This window comes from Poecilia reticulata, chromosome 2 (genome assembly GCF_904066995.2).
Source record: "Poecilia reticulata chromosome 2, P_reticulata-male-v2, whole genome shotgun sequence".
Lineage (NCBI taxonomy): Eukaryota > Metazoa > Chordata > Actinopteri > Cyprinodontiformes > Poeciliidae > Poecilia > Poecilia reticulata.
The window spans coordinates 27,727,436-27,749,731 of NC_088831.1; the positions used below are offsets into that span (position 1 = coordinate 27,727,436).

Genomic DNA, 22,296 nt, shown 5'->3' on the forward strand with positions numbered 1-22,296 from the left:
TTATAAGCTTTATGCCATATCAAAATGTTGTCAATTCTGTCAAAACCACAAGAAATATTCTAGATTTTTATGTTTTCTGAGTCCAATTCAGTCCACGTATTTCCTTTGCTTTTGTTTCCTTTCTTGTCAAAATGAGTTGTAGAGGTCTAACTTTAGACTTTTGATAAATTTCCAAAAAGGAAACGTGGACACATTTTTATCCTATGTATCTATGACCAATTTAAACATCGTCTTGATTAATTTACACACAAAAGTACTCATTATTTATTGTTTATTCTTTTTTCAATTTATAATTCACAGCTCTGCCAATCACCTGGCAGGAAGCCAATACATTGTGGCATCTTGACATGGTGAAGATGACTTGCTAAATTTCAAAACAAGCATGGTTGTTTATCGATCACAGGCCAATCCCAGTATTAAAAAAAATCATCCAAAATAAGAAATATCCAATGAGTGGCAGGTGTGTTAACAAAAACACTGTTGCTGTCAGATTTCAGAGAACAAGCAGACTGAATAAGGTATGTGGGCCATTTCTGGACACATAACGTGTTGAGCCTTAAAGTGAAAGGGCTACAGAGGCAGAAGACCACACTGGGTGTGTGTCTGATTTCGGCTAAGACCAGGTTGGCAAAATGTTGTCTAGCAGGAAGAGTCAACTCAGTTTGTATAAGGTAGTATGGTGAGAACTTGGAGCAACCAACATGACAGCATGGATCTATACTTCTTTGTTTCAGTGGTTCAGGTTGACAGTGATGAACGTGAACATGAAGCTGTCAGTGGGTTCACTGTGATGCAAAGGCCTTCGCAGTAAGCAGAGCTCAGCCCAATAGAGGAGAACTGCAGATTCATGTGCAGCCAACAAATCTGCATTGATGACATGGACCAAAATCAGTATTTGAATCTATACCGCAAAGAATTAAGGTAGTTCTGAAGACAAAAGGCGTTCTGACCCACTATTACAGCAGATGCTGCCAGTGAGTGTACGTCAGATGAAACCAACTTAGTGAAATACTGTAAAAAAATAAACAAAAATCTGAAGGTGAGCGTGTGTATATGTTATGTCCCAGCTGGAAGCCTGGCACCAGCCCTCTCTTTGAAGCCGTTTTTCATCCAGCTGCCGTAGTGCACGCTGACGAGGGACGCAACAGGGTAAGGGAGGTGTAGAGGGTGGGATGGATATCAGGTTGAAAGATTGCCGCACTGTGAAAAGAGACAAATTTTGATGTCACGCAGAGCTCTAATAGCCAACATTTGGTTGTTTGGACTGCTTACATTATTTAGGAGGTGCGGTGACTGTGTGTGCAGCGGTGGGATCCGACGCAGGCAGAGAAACTTCATAAATAAGCCACAGGAACAGACAGTTGAAGAACCTGCTTCTGCATGTATGGTCTGGTGGATCCAACATCAGCCCGGGTAACTGCAGTGGGTGTTGATTCATCACTCACACAAGGCCCATCTTGGTGATAATTATCTTTGTCAAATTAATTACAAGAGTAAGTGTCAGCATGACAATGCCGATAAATTGCACTCAGATGACCTTGATTAATCAACAGAATGAGCTTTGGGCAAATGCCGGGTGCATATGGATGCTCCCCTCGTAGGAAATGTCGTCTTTAATGTTCATCTTTTTCATGCTCATATCTATAATTCGTTCTGCCTGACTTCACCACTTTCTATTCCAATTGTATTTAATAAAAAAAACGTTTTAACAGCAAAGATGTCCATCTACAGTATATGTTTTCTACCATGTGAAATGATTAGTTTTTGAAAATTTGATCAATTCTGTTAAGTTTTTACTTGCACCATGAAGTGTTTTATTCTGATAACAGATATTTATGTACCTTTCACAATGAATGGCAATAGCTTAAACAATTATCTTCCTTTCTTTTTCTTCAGAACAAGAGGTGAATTGTCAAGCAATATACAGCAGAAACTGTATTTTCTAAATTGGTTATTTTTGTTAAGTGGCAGTAAGGATGCTAGCCTTAAAGTATGTTTCTCTTAAATACAAATAAAATGGACAATATTAATCCACATTGACTGAACATGTAAATAAAGTAAAAGCATTTGTGGCCTCTTTCTTTCTAGGGTTCTTCTGTGCTGTCCGTGAAAGAAGGGCTTACTGGGTAGGAAGTCATAAAACCGTTAAAAAAAACACACTATATTCAAAGTGTTAGAAAAACTAGATAAGTTCTTACACATTAGGTCACACCACACAAAAAGAGGAAACCGCAATCAGCATGTGCCTTTAATTACAACCTTTGTTCAAATATCAGTACTATTCCAGACATCATTCATGTTTACAAAGTGTGGTGGGAGTACAATGACACTCCAGACTTGAGACATGCTGATAGCAGGTGCTGACCACCTTAGTAGCTTAAAGGGAAACACAATCTTGGAGGAGGAGAGCACCTCCAGCACGTATGGAGGGAATTCATTGTTTCATAATTAATTCATATCCTGTCATGTCCATATCTTTCATTCATTAATTTTTCATGTAACACCCTGTTCTGCTGCTTTTTTGTCACCCAGAGCACATAATGCTGGCTGCATTGTTCCCCCCTCAGTGCCTGTTACACCACTCTGTAATATCTGACTTAAAAATTGGCATAAATTATAATTTTTTTTAATTGTGCAATAATGATTCAGTTTATTTGCAAAAACCTTACATTTAATAGATATTTGTAGGAAGTATGCATTTTAGTTATTCACATATTCCAAATCTCTTTCATTCTCAATGTTACCCATTGCGTACTAAAAGAAAAAATAACGTATGTGTTTCGTCTTTCAAAACTTAAATGATATAAAATAGCAGTTCGAAAATGTTGTTCAATGTTTGTGGTTCCAAATACTTCTTTGGAATTTGCCGAGTTAACGGAGTGAAATGCCTAAACATTTTGGTTTGACAAAGTAGCCGTTTGTGGTGGATTGTGTTCCACTTAGACATCTTCTCTTCTGTTCAGTTAAGTATACGTTCTCCATTTAATAGCCTCACTTAGCATGTCACTGTCGTAAATATCTCTGCTGTGTGGTAATTACATTAGCATGGCTTTTGTTTATCAAATTAGCAGCCTATGTAAAGAGACGGGAGGTTGGTGTTAAGCTGCTGTTGATTGAATACGTCTGTCATGTATGCTTTGTACAGTTGTTTTTGTTCCGCATGGGTCATAAACAGCAAGGTCTCCTGCACTTGTGACATTAATAGAAATAAATAGTCACCTCATGTTGAGTTGTATTAGTGTTTGCTTTTTGTTGGTTTTACCTTGAACACTGCACCCTGATGCTTTTGGAGCCTGCTGAAGTTGTATTTTCTCACCGGCTCCTCAAGCCACCTCGGCTGAACCTGCATGTCTATTTCATGTCTGTCTTATTGCTGAGATCATTAGCTACGTTACATTTTCTCTAAATAACTGCTGTTGACATGGCTTCTATGCTTGCCAGGTACTGGCGCCTCGGGCTAGTCATTAAAAGCACATGCGGTGATTCAGTCTACACACGCAGAAATGCACATTGCACATTGGACTGTTAAATGCTGCCTGCTCTGCTAGGATTGTAGTAAATATACTACACTCATTACAAAGACTCTTTCTTAGCAGTGTTTTGTTTTTTTCTGTTTACTTCATGGTCAGTCACATCCATTTATTGGTGCAGTGTTTAATCATGCGTACTGGTTCGTTTCTGTCAGTGAGCGACGTTTTCTCTGCCTATATTTACTATAAATGTTTTCAATTTTTCTCCCATTTGATTGGAAATGACCATGGAAGCGTTATGAAATGATGCTACAATAACAAAGGCTGTGAGTTTTGTCTGCAAATAACCTCCATTTGACCCCGAACAAATGACTCCTTTACTGCTTGAATTTATTATTCATTTCATCCAGCGCAATAATGAAACTACTGAATGATGAAGCTTTACTGGACAGCATGATTTTTCCATCTGTGCACATGATTAAAATATTCAGTATTTTTTTTGTTTTTTTCTTTTTCTTATGTACCTGTATAAATGTTTCTTTCATAGCTACTTTTTATTGATATTAAATTTATTGATATTCAGTATTCCTACATGTCGCATATTAGCAGGTATCAACTTCCTTGTTACAAGTTAAGTGTATATGTTGTCTCCGTTGGAACGTCAGCAGGCCGCCTCGAGAGTTTTTGTTTTGTTGCTTTTCTTGCCTTGTTATAATACAAGACAAGGAAAGGCATTGATCAATAAATGATGCATTAAAAAATGCCAGACTTTACAGAGAACATAGGATCACTTAATCAGTTTGTGAAGTTAAAACTGACTTCGCTACATGAAGTCACATGCTGACAGCAAACAAAAAGTGCTTTGCTAGACAATTTTGTGAGATGTTAGATCCCCAGCACACCTATCTTCAATTATTGAACACTCACTGAACTGACCACCCTCGCTCTGCACCACTCAACACACACATCCACACAGTGTTTTTCTACTGCTCTTTCCTTCTCACTGTTGCAGCCAATGAGTTTTTGGTCAGAGTTATGCTCACCTGAGTTTCAAATCTTTCTCCAATTATGGGTTGCTTATTAAATTCTTTGTTTGATCATTCCTCTGCCTGGTCTGCATTGTTGTTCCTTTTAGCGGCTAATTGAGAAAAATCATATCTTCCAAGATCATAGCTATGTGACTGGATACGAGGACTTAGTGAGGACTTAAATTTAGTAAAAATACACCAAGTTGTGCAAGAATATTTTTTCCTTTTTGTCCTAATGAACAACCAGGTGTTGTTTTTTTTTCTGTTGGCATTGGGCTCATTAATTTGATATCTTTTAAAACTTGAATGAACAAAGTGGAAAGGTGTGGCAGGAGGTTATATTTTATAATAAACTGAAATCCTGAGTTCATAAATTATGCAAGCATGCTTTTTTTTCTCCCTTGTTTTGATTTTTCACACTAAATGTCACTCTTATTGTGAAATAATTCTGGACCACTTTTGGTGTGAATTTATTTCAGTCTATTTTAGAAAAGTGAATAGAAGCTGGGGCCTAATTAAAAAAGCTTAAACGTAGTGATCATATTTGTTTATACAAAAGAGATGACTTCCGTGACCCTGTGGGTTTTTGTGTGAGGTTGTCACGCGCTGCGCCATAGGTTAAGAAGGAATTAGCTTCTGGTATTCTGTGCCCTTCCTGCTTCTCTGTCAGCAGTTCAAGCCGCAAGTCCAGATAAAACATCGAAGACAAGACAATGACAAGACAGGGCCATCCAGGGCCACTTAAAGCCAATAGTACAGGGCAGAATATAAGGCCTTCCATCAGCTACAATGATATTAGCCTAATTGTAATGAAATAATCTAATTCAGGAGCCAGCTGAGCTCACCTCTGCAGATCACCAACATGTGAGCACAGCAGTGGAGAGCAAGGGGAAAGAGTATGTTCTGGCAGCATTTTGTAGCATGGCACTTTGCGATAACAGAGTACCAACACAATTTTATTACAGAGAAATCTTATCTCTCCTTTGGAGGGTTTTTACCACAAGAAAGAAGTAAGTCAGATATTTTGGGGTGGAATGTCAGATATATCCATGATACACACCTCTCTATATGTCTCTTTAAGTGCATAGAGTTAGTTTTATAAGACTCTGACATAGAGGAACATGTTTTCAGAAGGATTTGCATTTCCTGTAATAAATTAGCTTTGCTCATCTACGACCAAATCTAATATGCATTTTCTTACAGCGACATAAAAGTGTCCCATATCCTTAGCAGATTTATACATTTTTCTTTACATTAACAAACAAAATTCTAATGTCAAGAAAAGTTAACGTGAGTAAATACAAAATTCTGACTTGTTTTCTTCTGAAAAATAGTTCTAACCAATCCACACATGAGACCTGTTTGAGGTCATACCACAATGTCTCCTAAGCTCTTAAATCAGGACTTATGACTAGGTCATTCCCAAAGCTTCTTCTATTGTTGTGTTTTTCTTGAGTGATACATAGATGGAGACATACTGCAGTCCTGAAAGAGGGAAGCAGCCACTGAAATGCACACTAAAACCATCTAAAAGTTTTATGTTTTGTTTCTAAAATGCTGTTTTAGGACTCGCATCTTCCAAAAAAAAAAAGAATTATATTTTTCTTAATATCTTGTGAATCATTCAGTCGTTTCCTGGCAAATGTGAATTGGGCCTTTGTGTTCATTTGAGTCAACAGTGGTTTGGGCCTTGGAACTCCCTCCTTAATGTCATTTGCTCAGTTGCTTTCTTTTTGTTTAATCTTAAGCACTAACTAAAAAGAGTCAAACAAAACCCCCAGACCTTCACATGTTGCTCTGGCTTCCCTTGTGTCTCCAGGATGAGGTATCCTTGTGGGTAAAGGCGCTCATTAGTGATCTCTGAAGTGCCAAAGCCTTAGAAATGACTTCGTAACACTTTCCAGACTGATGAGATGTCTGATGTTTCTCTTATGTCCTTAAAAGTATTTTGATTAGGAAGTTTGTTGTGTCTTGAGATATTTTATTGTACTTTATGTTGCCAGGCGGATCCTTTTGAAAACATTTCTTGATTCTACAGATCTGGCTTTGATTAGACCTGTGTGTGGCTACTAAAATGTATTTTAGCTTTTGTGGTTAATTCAAGTAATTAATGTAGAGATTTAAAAAGGCAAGTAATTACTTTTTTTCACATTGGAACCAGATAAGTTAAGATAGTATTTTTAACCAACTGAAATCATGATTTGAGAACTGCATTTTCTTTTAATGTCATGTGTATCTGATTTGACTTTTTTTTTTTTTTTGATGATGATGATGATCAGAAGCATTTAAGTGTGGCAAATTAAGGAAAAACAAAATAAATCTAGAAGGATTCAAAAACTTTCTCACGGTGTTACATATTTTCCACTTTTACCTACCGGACACTTAGGTATTTATGTGTATGACTGGATAATCTTCATCCTAGAGAACTTGAGGATTTCAGAGTTAATGTAGACCTGTGAGCTACATTACATCTCCAGACATGAGTCAAACTGGAGTTCCTGGACTTGAGCATAATAAACAGTTCTTTTGTCATATAAACAGCAGTAAAAGTAAGCCATTAAATGTGGACTTCTGGAGGAAATGATTAATTGCTATCCACTCTAAGGTACCATATTGTTATCAATGAAAATATGCACAGCAGTCGATAGCTCTCTGTGAGATTTCTTAAGAGAATGTTGTTCTATAGATATTAACAGCAGCTTCTAAGTTTGGATTTTTTTTTGTTACTATTGAGCAAGCATTTTCAGTAAGTCACAGAGTTAAAGTTTGACAGAGATGCGCAAATTCCTCTATTACAGGGTGAGTTTAAGATATTTGTTGATCTTAATGATTAATGACAATTGTTAGCTTTGTATTAATGACAACATGGTTATCCCTTAAAGTTAAACTGGTAAAATATAACTTGACCCCTGGCATTTTATTCTTTATTATTCTTCACAAAAAAAGTTTGGGGTTCTTTAAAATAGAAGCAAGTCCTCTTTAATTTATTGTGGAATTTGGAAATTTCAAAAGTATTAACAAATCTCTAGTTTGAGTGATCATAAGTGAAAACTAACATTTTCGAATAGTGGACAAAGTATGAAGAATTGTAAATGTAAAAATTAAGAGCATTAAAATAAGTTATTTTACATGTTAGAATGTGTTTTGATAAGATAAACATGTTTAAGGTTCATGTGTTAATTTCGACTTTAGGATATTGACTCAAATCCAAAGCATAACTTGCAGCAATCCGACAGGCTGTCCAGACAGATTGGATCAGATATAAGTATCTCTTCAGAGACCAGAGACTTGACGAAGACTTTAAAGAATTTGAAAATGGCTTGGAGTAAGAAAACATTTCTTCAGAAAATGTCTTTACACTCATTTCTAAGCCTATAACGTGTTAAATTAACATTGTTTTGCCTCTTACAAAAAATAAGGGAATTAAAATATAGGATTTTTATGAGTCCTATATTTTTTCTGAAGGATCAAAAAGCTGTTTACTTTTTCAGAAAGCCCTGGCTACCATTTGGCAGATGAAATGAGGCCTTTACTTCAAACAGTCTTATGTCACAAGCTGACATTTATCCCTGATTTGTATGGCTTTGTTTAAATGTGAGGTTTGTCTCAGTCCTGATCTGCTTCACTTTGTTTGATTTTGATGCTTTTTGAACTCCACCTGCCTTCATGCTTACCTGTTGTTTTGAAATACTTCCGATAAAAAATATAAAGGAAATAATTTTGTACTTTTACAGCATTATGTTAGAGGAAGTAGAGAAGAATGAACAGGAGAAAAAGAACATGAGCATGTGTAATAAGGGGAATAATCTAGCATCAGTGATTGGCTAAGAGAAACCAAATCAGGATATGAAACAAGAGCCCTATTTGTACGGGATGAGCATTATCATGTAATAAATACATTACTCCCCAATGTCTGCTTTTTATATGGCACACTCGCAAGGGATAACCAAAGACTGAGATTTTGCTGAAATTTGCAGACATCTCCCGGATTTGATGTTAACACGCAATTTCTTGTCGACTCGAGGAATGACGTGAGTTCATGTTCCACAGCTTGGTGTTGCGTTACTGCTGGCTGTATAACACAAGGCTTCAAACAGAAGAAAATGGTTCTTACCGCACAGTCGATGCATGATGCAAGTCACCATTTGCATCGGATTTTGCTCGTTGTGTTCAACCTGTTTGAGTCAAAAAGGTTTTGCTGCGGGTCAAAAAAGGGTTTCAGTGCACTCCAATGCAGCCTCCATTCTTAGCTAAAGGCAAATAAAAATGCACCCAAGAAAACAAAAACTGCCTAATTGCGTTTTTGATCCTGCCCATTTCTGAGATTCACATTGGATCAGTATTATCACAGGGCCTCAGAGTTCAGCAATAGGTCTAAAGTTTTTATCCTCCCGCGGTTTTAGTGTGACGCTCAGGAGGAGCGCGGAGAATGTCACGGTCGGACAGCAACTCGGAAAAAGCGCACACAAGGTCAATGTTACTCTGCCAGACTGCGCACAGAGTAAAACACTCGTAGGATCTAAACGAACTCATCTCTTAAGACTGAGACAGGGTTAACCTCTTACCCCTAAGGGGGTATAAATAAATTTCCGCCTGACAAAAACACACAAAAGTAAATCACTTATAGCCTCACAGCTATTAGATTTAATAAGAAACTTTTGGTACCTCTGTAAAGGTAAGATGTCATAGAATGGTTTTCTGGTGTCAGCACCATTGTAGCTTTGACCCTGCCTGAAATATTAGGGACAAAATACAAAATATTTTGCATTTTTTTTAACCTCGCCAAAATTTTCTTTGAAATAAACATTGAAAACACTACCAAAATAGTATTTGTAACACAAAAAGTAGTACAGACTTTAAATCTAAATGTTGTGTAAAAGTATACCAAATTTGGACTCAATCAGATGAATCATATTTATTTTAGAATGGTATTAGTGAGAAATTTTTTAGGCGGAGAGGCCATTTTGGCACATTTATCCAAATGTCACCAAACTGTGCCAAATGTGTTTTTTACATCAATACTGGGGGTTTGTTAAAATTAAATAGCTTATTACCACCTAATGACACTTTCTACATATAATATAACCATTGGTCATGACATTTACCCCATTTATATGCAAAATGTACCATTGTGCACAGTGTAATATGTATAATAATGATGACCTGAAAGCTCTTTCTTTGACTCCAAATAGAAAACTTTTATTGAAATAAGATAAAACAGTCAAAAATACTTTTGAATAATTTAAAAGAGCAAATAAACAATTTTGAAAATCCACCACCACCATCACCACCAAAAAATGGACATCTTACCTCAAAGAAGGTGAAGAATCATGAGAGGTGGGGGAGGTGGGGGAGGTTCAGCGTCACCCGAGCTTGATGGTTCGGCTTCCACTCGACTATAAATAAAATAAAGTATTTGAAGAATTAGAGGTTTATTACAAAGTAATGAACCAAAGTAAACATGAAATCCTTACTAGTAAAATAAAACATATTTTAGTAAAACATAAGTAAACAAATAACCACATGGTTTTACTTCCTGCCGTTATTACAAGCATATAATCACTGAAATAAATAAATAAATAGAACCAAAACATCAAATATTTTGTGTGAAATTGCGGGGGGAAACTTACACATCACCGAGATCAAGTCTGTCTGCTGTGTCCTGCTCTTCCTCTTCCTCCTCTCCGAATCCCACCAGCTATCAGAAGATTTAGCTCCACTCGTAGCAAATCGAAAAACTGTTGTTGTTCAAAAGCCTTCAAAAGCCTCTAAATCGTCCAGTTTCTGCTGCTATGATCGATTTATCATAAATAAATCAAAACTGAACTCACGGAACCGAGATAACTCCACGTGCTCAGACTCCCATGTACCACACGTGCTTATGCACGGAGAGCCACGGAGAGCGCAGCGATAACGCAGCGAGAACGCATAAATTACGCATAGATTTAGATCGGGTTCCGGAAAATACGTCATGATTTTTCATAGCCGACATCTTGTGCCATACTCTGAGAGTCTTTCCACTGTCTCGTGAAGCCATAAAATGGCCGTGATGATCAGCTGATCGGGTGTTTTCCAGGCAGTTGCGTCATCGCCCGAGGACCTTTAAATCTCATCAGCTGTTTTTAAATAGCTCTAAAATCTTAACATTTTGGGCAAAACCTTTATGCGGAATAGTTTTTGAAAGATTAAAGCCTCTTTTAGCGGATAATAATAAAAAAAAAAATTTAAAGGCACACGGAGCCTTTGTTTACAGAGCGAGTCGAGGTCACATGGCAGCTGGAACCCTCGGAGGGTCCGTCGGGCTTAACAGGTTAATTATTAAGGTTGAATCAGACTGTAATTGAATCTAAATCACACTATGTGATTACATTTAGACTGCATTAGAATAAATAGTACTGGTCTGAAATTAATTACTTATTCAGATGGATGTGAATTTAGACAAGCAAGAGGATCCTGGGTTTCAGTCGTATCCTGGGCCTCTCTGGAAGACGTCTGATTGGTCTCAGGAGCATGTGTGGGTTTTTCTGTATATCTGAGCTTCCTCCCGCAGTCCAAAAATATTAGATTAACTGGGCACTCTGAATTGCAGTCAGGTCTGAGTGTGAGTTTTTTTTTTTGTTTGTTTTTTTGCATGATTGTCTGTCTTGTGGTTCTTTGGGTTTCTCTGTCATGCACTTATTCTCTGGCCAGGGTATGACCAGCTTTTGCAACCCATCAAAAGTTAGAAGAGTTAAAAGTGTACATAAAAATAAATATTGTACTTGTTTGCTTTCTAAACTTTCTAAAGGATTATGTGGTGAGACTGTAAAAGAAATAAAAAAATAAAAAGAAAATTATTAATAATAAAAAAAAAAGCTGCAAAATTTACAATAGATTATAGAGATGGAGAAAAAATAGACTCGTATGTACAGAAAACAATGACTAGAAACAAAACCCTGATTAACAACAAAAATTGTTTCCTGACTGAGATTTAGATAAACACCATGCCCTCAAGTTTGTTTTCCTGGGATTCTGCTGAATAATGAAATGATACTGAAAACTAAGGAGATGTTCTCCTTGACTCTTGATCTGGTTAACTTGACATTGTGCTGTTCACTGTTGACCCCATAGTTGTTCACACAAAACAAAGACTCTGAGCTCTTACCATGAACAAACCTCAGTTACACAAAATGCAGAAGATATTTCCACAGATTAAAGTTAATAAAAAATAAGGTTGGTTTTAGCACCAACTACAGAAGCTACAGAACTACAACTACAGAAGCACTACATCTTCTTTGTCAAGTCACCATTTAAATGAAAGACTACTTATTCTAAAATTAGACATTATTTTGCAGCTTATTGAGTGATTGTACTTGTGTTTACCTCTTCATGTTTTCTTTGATTTCTTGGTATTGTCATATTTTGGTTGAATAGGTTTAACTCTTTTTCTAAGTTTGACTTTGAGTTGCCTCAGATTTTCCTGGGATACAAGATAAACTAAATGCAATTAAAACTGAAGCAGTGACATGAACGTACACATTTTTTTTCTGAGTGCATATTCAGCCTCACAAGTATAGCAAAATGCATGCTAAAGTGACAGAGGGTCTATGTTCAGTTGTGCTGCTTTGCATGTCATAAATGACTCCCAGCAGGTGCCAGCTTGCCTCTCAGTCCTCCGAGGACTTCTCGAAAATTATTGGTTAATTGCCGCAAATGATAATACCACACAATGAAGGGAGCACCTAATCGCATGCTTAACAATAAGGCACTAACCAAAAATGATTTGTCTCCTCTTCATCATTTGCAGAGGGTCATAAGCTAATGCATCTTGATGTCTTTTTGCATGGTTGGATTAGAAGGCCTGTTTTGTTTTGTGTTGGTTTTTTTCATTTGTGGGCACACATTTTCTGGGTCTGAACACAAACTCACTGTGTACTTTACTGAGTACACCTTGATATTATAAGATTTGTCGTTTATATTATTTAGGTGCTATTTGTGTCCTACCTTATTGCAGTGAAACATATGTTTGTTTGCACAGTGAATTACAAGTCCAAGAAGCCCAGACGCTTGTTCACTGAATTAACTACCAAAACCAAAAATGTGTTTCATGCAGCTGAACCTAAAAGGTGAGCTAGTTTTCTCCTAAATTAAAATATAACATATATATATAATTTTATGTTTTGATACATTTTATTCATTGGTCTGAATGGAATAGTGGAATAAACTGGCTAACTCACTTGCCATTTGGTTACCTAGCCACCGTCTTTTGAGTAACTTGTGGTTACCTAGGAGCAACTTTTTTGAGTAATCTGGCCCAGCAGCACTTTAAAATTTGCCTCATAGCTGCTTAAAAATAACTTTAAAAAAACGCAGAGAAGTAAAAACTGTGGATGAAACGCAAAACGTTCACTCAGTTCATAAACATTTTTGATATTCACAACAAAAAACTAATCAATAACTATTGATGTGTTAACAAATATAAAACTTTTTTTTTTTTTTGTCATACCGTCCAGGCCTTAGAAATAATGAACATTCATTACATTGAAACAATCCAAAGAAATTGCGATTTATGAACACACTGGTTAATAAACAGTGAAACAGCATCTAGTTTAAAACACATTTTCCCAGTTGATATATCTTGAGCTACTTCCAGATTAAGGTACACACTGTTGGGAAGGAAACTATCTGTACAAAGCCTACAGCATGATCCCCTGGGAGCATTCCCATTGTTCTGGAAGGTCTCAGTGTGGCCTTTCAAGATGGGGTAACAGACAGATTATCTGGGGACAACAGGCAGCCACTTCTTCCATTCAAATTTTATAGGAGCAGGTGCAGGAAGTGAATAATGCAGCAGCATATAGAACCTGGCAATTGATGTACCCTTCTGTCCTGGCACACAGGGGAATAGTTCCTCTCCATGGAGTAAAAGAGAGGGCATTATGCTGTCTCCCAAGAGACTGACAGGTCAGCAGGGACCAAAGCAATGCCATACATAACCTCTGGTTGTAGCCTGTGTTGCTAAAGGAGGAATTCCCCTTTTGGTAAATGTATTTGCTCGGGGGTGACAAAGCCTTTGTGGGTTGGTTCCTTGTTGTGCCCATGTTATGGAAAAGTCTTTGCCCTTAACTCTGTAAGTTTTGAGCCACTCATACTGTTGCTGTGCAAGGCTTTTAAAAGAGTGAATGATGCACACCTACCACCACCCACTTTCAAGTTTGAGGATAATTAGTTTAGGTTAAGAATGTCCTACCAATATTTCTGAATGCAGGTCGAATTTGCATTTTCTTCTGTAAGCTGGTCCACATTGTAATAAAACTACTCTTCTTCTGTGTCTAAAACCCGAAATTTTTGAAGGCCGTTTCAGGAAAACATCTGCAACGGCTCTAAGATAAATCTGCTGACCTCGCTGACTTTAAGCGCTTTGTTGGGTTCAGTCCTTGCAAACATGAGAGATTCTCTCAACTCAATGTGGATAAAGCAAAACAGAAAATAAAGAGCATCTAGTTCAATTCATTGTTGTTTTTTTTTACTGAGACCTTGCATTTGGCTTTCTTATATTAAGATTTTATAAAGGTGCTTCTTTATGTCATGATTTACTCATCATTATATCGGCTCTAAAAATAGATGTTAACCTTCTGAAATCTGTGCCGTGCACCTGGTGATGCTGTGTTTCAGAGAGGATGTTGGGTAATACCTCAGTATTGACTGACAAACTGATGACTGCCCAGCAACAAGCACATTCATTAAACAGTGGATATTAGGATCAACAGGATAACTGCACAGCCTTGTGTGAATCGATAGCTGTAGAGGTCATGACGGTGTATGAACGTGGCACAAATGCGTGTGTGTGTGTGTGTGTGTGTGCGTGTGTGCGTGTGTGTGTGCGTGTTTATGTGTGAGTATCATCCAAAAAAACATTTCCTAACTCATCAATATCCTCTCACCTCTCTGTCTTCCACCTAGATGGTTTATAAGCCCTGGCTGTGTTCTCAGTACTTCCAGACCACCCAGATACACTGCAGCAATCGAATCCCCTGTGGCCAGTACTGCCTGGAGGTTCAGCAGCGCTGCCCCTTTGTCCTCCCTGACAATGATGATCTCATTCATGGAGGCAGCCCAAGTTTTGTATGCACAGGTAAAATTTACTTATTCGGTTTTTTTTTGTCTGTTTTACCAATGTGTATATCTGTGTTTGTAAATTTAATGTCTCAAAACATACAACTACAGTCTTTACAGTCTTTATAATACACTTACGGTACATCTTGCTCTTGCTGTTTTTATGCAGCAGTTTGCCGAAGTACTAGCCTAATGTTAGCATGTTTTGCACAGTTAAGGTCAGAATAGTTACTTCCCCAGATGAAATCACAGAAAAAGCTCTCCATTTCCTTGGAAATGACCATAATAAAACTTCTCATACTTGCATTGCCTCCAAATAAATCAAGACAAAATCTTTACAATTCTGTATATGTTCTATGTATTTTATTGAAGTGTTTAATTGTAACTAGAAAACTAAAAAATGTGCAATAGTGTGGCCTCTCTGTAAACAGTGTTAAACAAATGGCAACACAGTTCCACTGAACTGACTGCAGACAAAACTTGCAGAATAAAATAGTTATTTTGCTTCAGACACAAAGAGTTTTTTAGCAGGTCACACAGCACGGTCAGGCCTCAAGCTGCTGCAGCTAACAGCTAGCTAGGTCCATCACTGTGAACCTCATTATAAAGAGTGAAAAAACCTCAGATTCTAAGAGGAAATCAAGACACAATCAACAAAATTATTTACAGCTGGAATACAGTTTTTCAAGCTGGCCCTAAGAAAATAGATGCTACTGTTAAAAACTGACCCTGCAAATCAAGGCTGCGTTTCACCAGGGATGAAGCTACACAGTCAGAGTACACACGAGCTACAGGTGTTTTACCAGAACCAAACGTTTAAAAACACCATCATCTAAACCCTTGAGCTAAAACTTGGTGTCAGACTGGAACACCATGTCTTTAAAACATTAACAGGATTCTAGCATTCAATTTTAACAGTATTTTAATATCCCACCAGATGAGCTAAGAGTCTTATTGTTGACAAATACCAGTATATAAAATCAGCAGTTTACAACTGTAAGAAATATTTTCTTTATCACTACGCACACACAAAGCCAGCTTTCACCCACCATGCAAAGCCATGTTACTGTAAAACTCTGCTCAGCGACATAGTGGGGTTCTATTTCATAGCTTATGCTGCCTCCTGGTGGTCATGTGGAGCAACACATTTGTGGCTGTTTTCAGATCTATGAAAACAAGCATATTTGGCTGCATTTGGTGGTTTGAACATCAGTGTTTTGCTTTATCATGTTTTATTAAAATGACCAAAGTAAGGCAAAAAATCAATGTTTTAAATCTTTTTAGCTGCCATCTAAGTGTTACTTTAGTAAATGTAGCTAGATATTACTCACATCTGAATGTAGCACTAGCCTTTGATGAACTCCAGTCTGTGGTGGTGAGCATAAATCAAAATGTAACAGTGAAAATTCAGGCTCTCCACTGTTTGGAGAATTTGATCTCCATATTCTTCTGCCTTGACATGCTTTGAAATGATCACAAGCATTTTTTTCCATGGAGAAAAATGCTTCCCCTCTCTATCACCCTGGATTTTGAGAGGATTTTGCAAGTTTTTCATTGGCCAAAATAACAACCATAAAAAAATCTAGTCAATATCAGACTGTTATTTTGCAAAGGTTTTGACAAGCAGTACGCCAGGATGAAAATGAAACGATTAAGTCATTTTCTCCTTTATCTTCCCTAAAAACATCCAGGGTTGCTGGAAGTATACCCATCAGGTGTTGACCCAAATGCAGAGTGCTGCGATGTGCGGTGGGATTCAAAAGTGGACAACCGTTCCAGAGGGACCCTAAAAAGAACTCACCCGCCATGCCAGCATCGTACCTCCCTCAGCTCCTCGGCAGCCTGTAGACTGTGTAACAGCCGGCTCAAACTCTGCCTGCTGGTCCTGGTCCTCCTACACACTGTTGCCAGCCTCACTGCATCCCACAATGCAACAGGACTGGGCCTCCCCACCTTCACGCCTCTGGAGGAGAGCCCCGCCAACGAGGAGTGATGGAGCAGCTGAGCGGATATGAGGTCGCAGCGCAGAAGGTGGTGGGGTGGGGGGGCGAGGGGGAAATTCCCTCGCCATGGCAACCAGCTTGGAAAAATACGACGACGGTTGATGCGAACGGCTGGAGCTGCGTGCCTGTAGACATACTGCAACACTTTATGACAAACAAAAATACACGGGATGCTTTGAGATGAGAGACTCTTAAATCAATCAAAACATAGAAGTGACTAAAGAAACAATCTCCCACAAACTAAGGGACTCAAGCTGTCCCTTTGGTAGAAAAAAAGGGACAATGCCACAACCTTTGTTGAGAGGGAAGGTCAGCTTCCTCGTGGCTGAGTTTCTCTACGCTTTTTTACACTGTGTTCCAATTATTGGTTTCTGTTGCACTGGCTGACTATGGAATAACATAATCATATTCTTTCTCTAATGTTCATTATTCGTCTCTTTCGTGGTTCCCACATTCAGGAACAAAATGATTCCTCTAAGTAAGACAGAAAATGTGAAGAAAAAAAAAATTAGTTAGCAGCAAGTATGTGTGTGTGTGAGAGAGAGGAAGAGAGAGAATGAGCGCATGTTGCTATGCCAAAAAGTCTACTTGAAAGGCTAATGATTTCATGGAGAGCCCCTCAGATTTTCTCTGCTCCTCCATGGGGGTTTGGTCATATTCCTGTTAGGATTTCCTTGGGTTTTAATGTGGTTCTGACTTCCATTAAAATGTATTTGTTTAACTGAGGCTTACAGTCCTTCTTCTAACTTAGTTTTGTGAGACAATATTCACCAGATAACACAATTTAGCATCAAAATACTTTTTTGTGTTCCATTAAAAGCAAACACTGGGCTCAGGAAAGTTTTTTACTACTATTTAAAATGTTTCCTTAACCAACCATTGATTTTCTTATGCTGACATTAAAGACACTTAATTTTCTCTAAACTTAAATGAGGGAAATGAAATTTGACATTTCCTTATGGTGAAATCATTTACTTTGGAATTACAATCAGTTAAGTTTTATTATTATTATTATTATTATTATTATTATTATTATTATTATTATTATTATTATTATTATTTAAAATCCAGACATCTTTATTTTTCTGTATCTATGATCTATTTTATTTTTCAAATGAGAGGTGGTGAACAAAGTAGTTTCAGTTTTGTACACTTCATTTAACCCTCGCACTATCCTAAGAGATGAGGCAATTTAGACCCCACAGGTGTTTTATGAGTTTTACTCTGTGCGTGGTTAGGCGGGGTCACACTGACCGCACAGACTGACCGCACATGAGCTTTTACAAGCTGTGTTTTTGTACATGTGGTTTTCAGAATTAACTATCTTACAGGACAACCCTTGACCCCCGCTTTCTCGTTGTCTGAACATTACATTTGCAGTGCTACTCCTGAGCATCTCACTAATACCCAAGACTGTGATAGGTTTGAATTATAAATACACACAGTGAGCAACCCCTCCCCCACCCCCACCCCAAAAAAAAAAATGAAATAAATAAGAAATACTTGCTCTGAACTTAAACAGTGGATGTTCAGAAACAAAAAATAAATAAAAATGTATATATGTCAGGCTTGGTTACCCCATTTAATCAACCCTAAAACTTATTACCGTTGACAATTTTTGATATTGGCAGTTGCCCAGGGTGGCATTATGAAGGGGCACATCTATATAAAGATTATTCATGCTTGATCCGTCTCTGCCAAAAGTACTAGACCTGAACATCTTAAAGATTTTAACCCCAAGCCCTATTTCATTTAAGGACAACATGATGACTGGATGTTATATTAATCACTTTGCAGAACTAGCAAATCACAACTTTCATTCAGGTTTGTTAAATTATAATTTGGCTATCTGCCTTTGCACATCTCTAAACACAAAGGCAGTTTCAATCAGTTTACCTCAGCTAAGCTGGAGCATGGAGGCTCTGCAAGAAGAGGCCATTTGTATTGTCAGAACCACATTTAATCCCAAATCACATCCGGTAGCATGCCCACTGTTTGTATTTCTTTACTTTAAGCATCACAGATTCCATTATGTAAAGGGCTTATTATGAAATACAGAACAAACATTGTCATTCATACAGTCAGACACATTTAAAAAGTCACTTGTTTTACCGTTTGCTTGCCGACAAAGAGGACGACGATGCCTCATTCTTATTTACACGGAAACTCATTCAACTTCAGTGCAAAAGGCCTTTTTTTTTACTGCAATTGGAAATCAGGAGCAGAAACGAACGCGGAGAAAGGAGCATATCACTGTTAATGAACGCTCAAAGTCAGTTCAGTTTACTTATTTATTAAGCCTGGGATGTGTGAGCTTAGAAAGAAATGGTGTGACCTCAAGGGCTGACCTCTTTCCTTAGTTCTGTTTCTATTTTGTGTCTCTTTTGATTAACGTGGCTGGAAGATCAGGTATCTGCTAAAAGCGAGGAGATGTTGCTGGATACATTTATTTTCGCATTCCAGCGTGTTTGTTATCTGAAATGTTCCACCCAGAATCTGATGCCATCAGGTTACATTACATGGTGAATTTACTTCCATCTTTATTCCATCTACGTCAATATACATTTATATACAGGCTTATCTTTACATTTGCTGCTCAGACCTTGCACCATAGTACTCTTCACTATTCATGTTTGCATGAAAAGCTCCCCATCCACCCATCCTGGTTTAAGTTGTCTACATTCAGTGACAAAAATGCTGCTATGCCAGGGGCCACAACTAGATGAGAGATATATTTATTCTTTTATATTATCGCTGCTGCTGGAGGCCTACAGTACGAGAACTGTTAGATGTACAGGAATCAAAGATGGTTAAGCTCTGGGAGAATGTGGGTAGAAGGGTGCTGCTGCTGCTGCTATGTCTGTACCTCTGTATAGATTTTTATTTATATATTTTTTCAGTTTAGGTTTGTTAGTTATTCTTTTGCTCTGAGCTAATTGCAAACATGTTCACATTGAGGTTGGTAGATGGATAATACTAAAAAAAACAGCTGTTTTCAGACTGCAGGAATCTACAATACTATTAGATTTTTCACTGCAGCCCTGCACTCGTATAAAATATTCATTTCAAACATTACTTTTGACGGTAGTGTCATACACAAATATCTATTTTTTTCTTTGCTCTCCCCAGTTTGAAAAAAATCTAAAATCTTACGAAATTCAGTAAGATCGGAGGCCTGGGTAAAAGGAAAATGAGCTTCATCTAGTGCCAAGGTTAACCCCGTTTTCAGTAACATGCTGCAAATTCACATCCTAAGTTTCAAATTGGAAGAAAAGATTCTCACTTTTGTTTGTAGAATCACTCAGTTAGCAATGCATATGATGCACAAACTTTATGTTGCCAACGTTAAAAGTACCAGCAGGAGATCCAATTTAAGTGACTTGCGAGAATTGGCGGTATTTGATACGGACAATTTGACTTTCCACACAGACTCTCATTTTGACACGGCAGCAGAAACACAAAAAGTTGTATGCAGCTCTGGAAAAAAAAAAGATCACTTAAAATTGTCAATTTCTCCAATTTTACTTTTTATAGCTGTATGTTGGAATAAAATGGCCATTGCTCTTTTATTCTATGAACTACTGACAACATGAGTTTGAAATTCCAAGCAAAAATGTAGTATTTACTTTCAGAAAATGAGAAATGGTCAAAATAATGAAAAACATGCAGTGCTTTCTGACCTCAATTAATGCGAAGAAAACAAGCTCATTTTCATTTAGAAATAACAATGCCAATATTGTAACTCGAGAAGAGTTTAGAAATCAATATTTGGTGGAATAACCAGCAGGTTTTCAATGAGGTTCAGTGCATTTTTTCCCAGAACTGTATATACAATATTTATAAAACTTCTATATGTTGTATCAAGACATAAAATAAAAGTGGAAAGGTAATTTTTCTAGAATGACTCCTCCATTGATAATTTCCTGACAATGAGGAATGGGTCCCATCTGTGATCTGCACAGCGTAAACACTAACTGAAAATATGGCTGGACAATCACTGCTCACACAAAATGCCATGTTCGACAGGAGCAAAGGAACAGACTCTGCACCTCTCTCGACAGCTAAGAATACACAAATAAATAATTAACAAAAGCTCCAGTACGAACATACAAATACGATGGGACTCAAAATAATTGGAAAACAGCTGCCTGGTTTGATCTGTCTCGGTTTTAGACGTGACATTCGAATGTTAAGATTCAGGAATGAATGCAAACAACACGAAAGCATGGATCTGCCTGGCCTGGTACAGATACTGAAAGCAGGAGGTGGAAAGTGATCAGACAGGGCACCATTCCTTCAAGTGAGTTCGCTTTTATCAGTTATGTTAACCGGCATGCTTGAGATGCCTCACAGTTCTAAACATAGACAAGGGAAGCATGTTTGTATTACGCATCTTCATCGTTGTTGCATGGATGTGAATGCCGTCTATAGGTTGTCCCCTTTAATCTAATCCTTTCATGCATAAACGGCAACTATTTTCACTTTTACACGCAAGAGTTCTTCAAACAATAAAGTTAATTGAATCATTCTTTGTTGGTCATGGAGACATGCATGCAACAAATACTTCTTACTTTTAATGTGTGTTTAATTCTGTCAAAGTTATATGGCTTCACTCTTAAGGAAAACAGTGCAAGCTCATTTAAATCCAGTCTTCATCCATGAAAATGGTCTGTAGCAGCTGTAGGCTACGCTCTGTCATCTTCCATCACATATAAACTAAATTTCTGTGGTTTGTTCCTACATATTTAAGCTATTATTGCCTGTTGCCCTCAGCTCCAGTGAACCCATTCAAACGAACACAAATGTTTCACTTTCTCTGTCTTTACAACTGTTCCTTTCTCTTTCCCGTGGATCTATGCAGAAGCTCATTTCCTTTTTTTTTTGGTTGTAACGACGTTCCTTAGTATGCTGAACAATCTATGTCTCTCCTTGTCTTATTTAAGTTACTACCTTGTTACTTTTCTTCTGTTTCTTTGATTTGATTCGAGCGTCTTAAATCACTGATGTTTGAAGACGGCGTGGCACAGTTAGACCAACAGATTTCACCCTCAGCACCGCAGCCTTTTTGTGAACGACTGCAGTTCTCTGGGTGTGTGAAGGTAAAAATGTTTATTATTCTAGAGCTGAAAAAGGTTCAAATGCATATAGAACTACCATTGCGATTATGATTATTATTACTATTATACTACCAGTATATTGTAATATTATAGATGCTTTAGTTCAAGTAACTTCTTTAATTTTTTTTACAAACAACTTTGAGATGAATGATTTATAAGAGTCTCACAGATCATGATCTTTTTGAAAAGTATGAAAAGTACTGCTACAATTACTAAAATTGTGTTCTAATGAAAATAAATACAAATATAATGATGCTGTTGTAACTTTGTTGTACTTCTGCATGGTGTGCCTGGAAACTGAGCGTCAAAAAAGCGTTCACAGTACAAAAACACGTTACATCAACACAAAACTGACATTAACATCTTCATAATCTGATAAAGTTAAACTTTTTTTTTTTTGCAAAACCTAAGAGGTTATAAAGATAAAAGTTTTCTATGAAGGTCTTGCTGAAAATCCTCACTACAGTCCAGCTTGTGGCTAAATTCTTTAAATGTTATGTTCAAAGGCATTTGTGCTTCATGTTTTCTAGAAGCTAGAACAAACAAACACATTTACATACAGAGAAATGCAACGCATTGCAAA

At 37.4% G+C, this 22,296-nt stretch overlaps 1 protein-coding gene across 1 annotated transcript in view; it reads left to right on the forward strand.

Annotated features, from left to right (window-relative positions):
* The window catches only part of nalf1b (NALCN channel auxiliary factor 1b), a 95,924-nt gene extending 73,958 nt beyond the window's left edge, over window positions 1-21,966 (forward strand). Inside the window, exons 2-3 of the mRNA XM_008401408.3 lie at window positions 14,441-14,612; window positions 16,285-21,966. Of these exons, the coding sequence (XP_008399630.1) occupies window positions 14,441-14,612; window positions 16,285-16,586 (474 nt within the window). The 3' untranslated portion in view covers window positions 16,587-21,966. The remainder of the gene's footprint in view (window positions 1-14,440; window positions 14,613-16,284) is intronic.
* The last annotated feature ends 330 nt before the right edge of the window (window positions 21,967-22,296 follow it).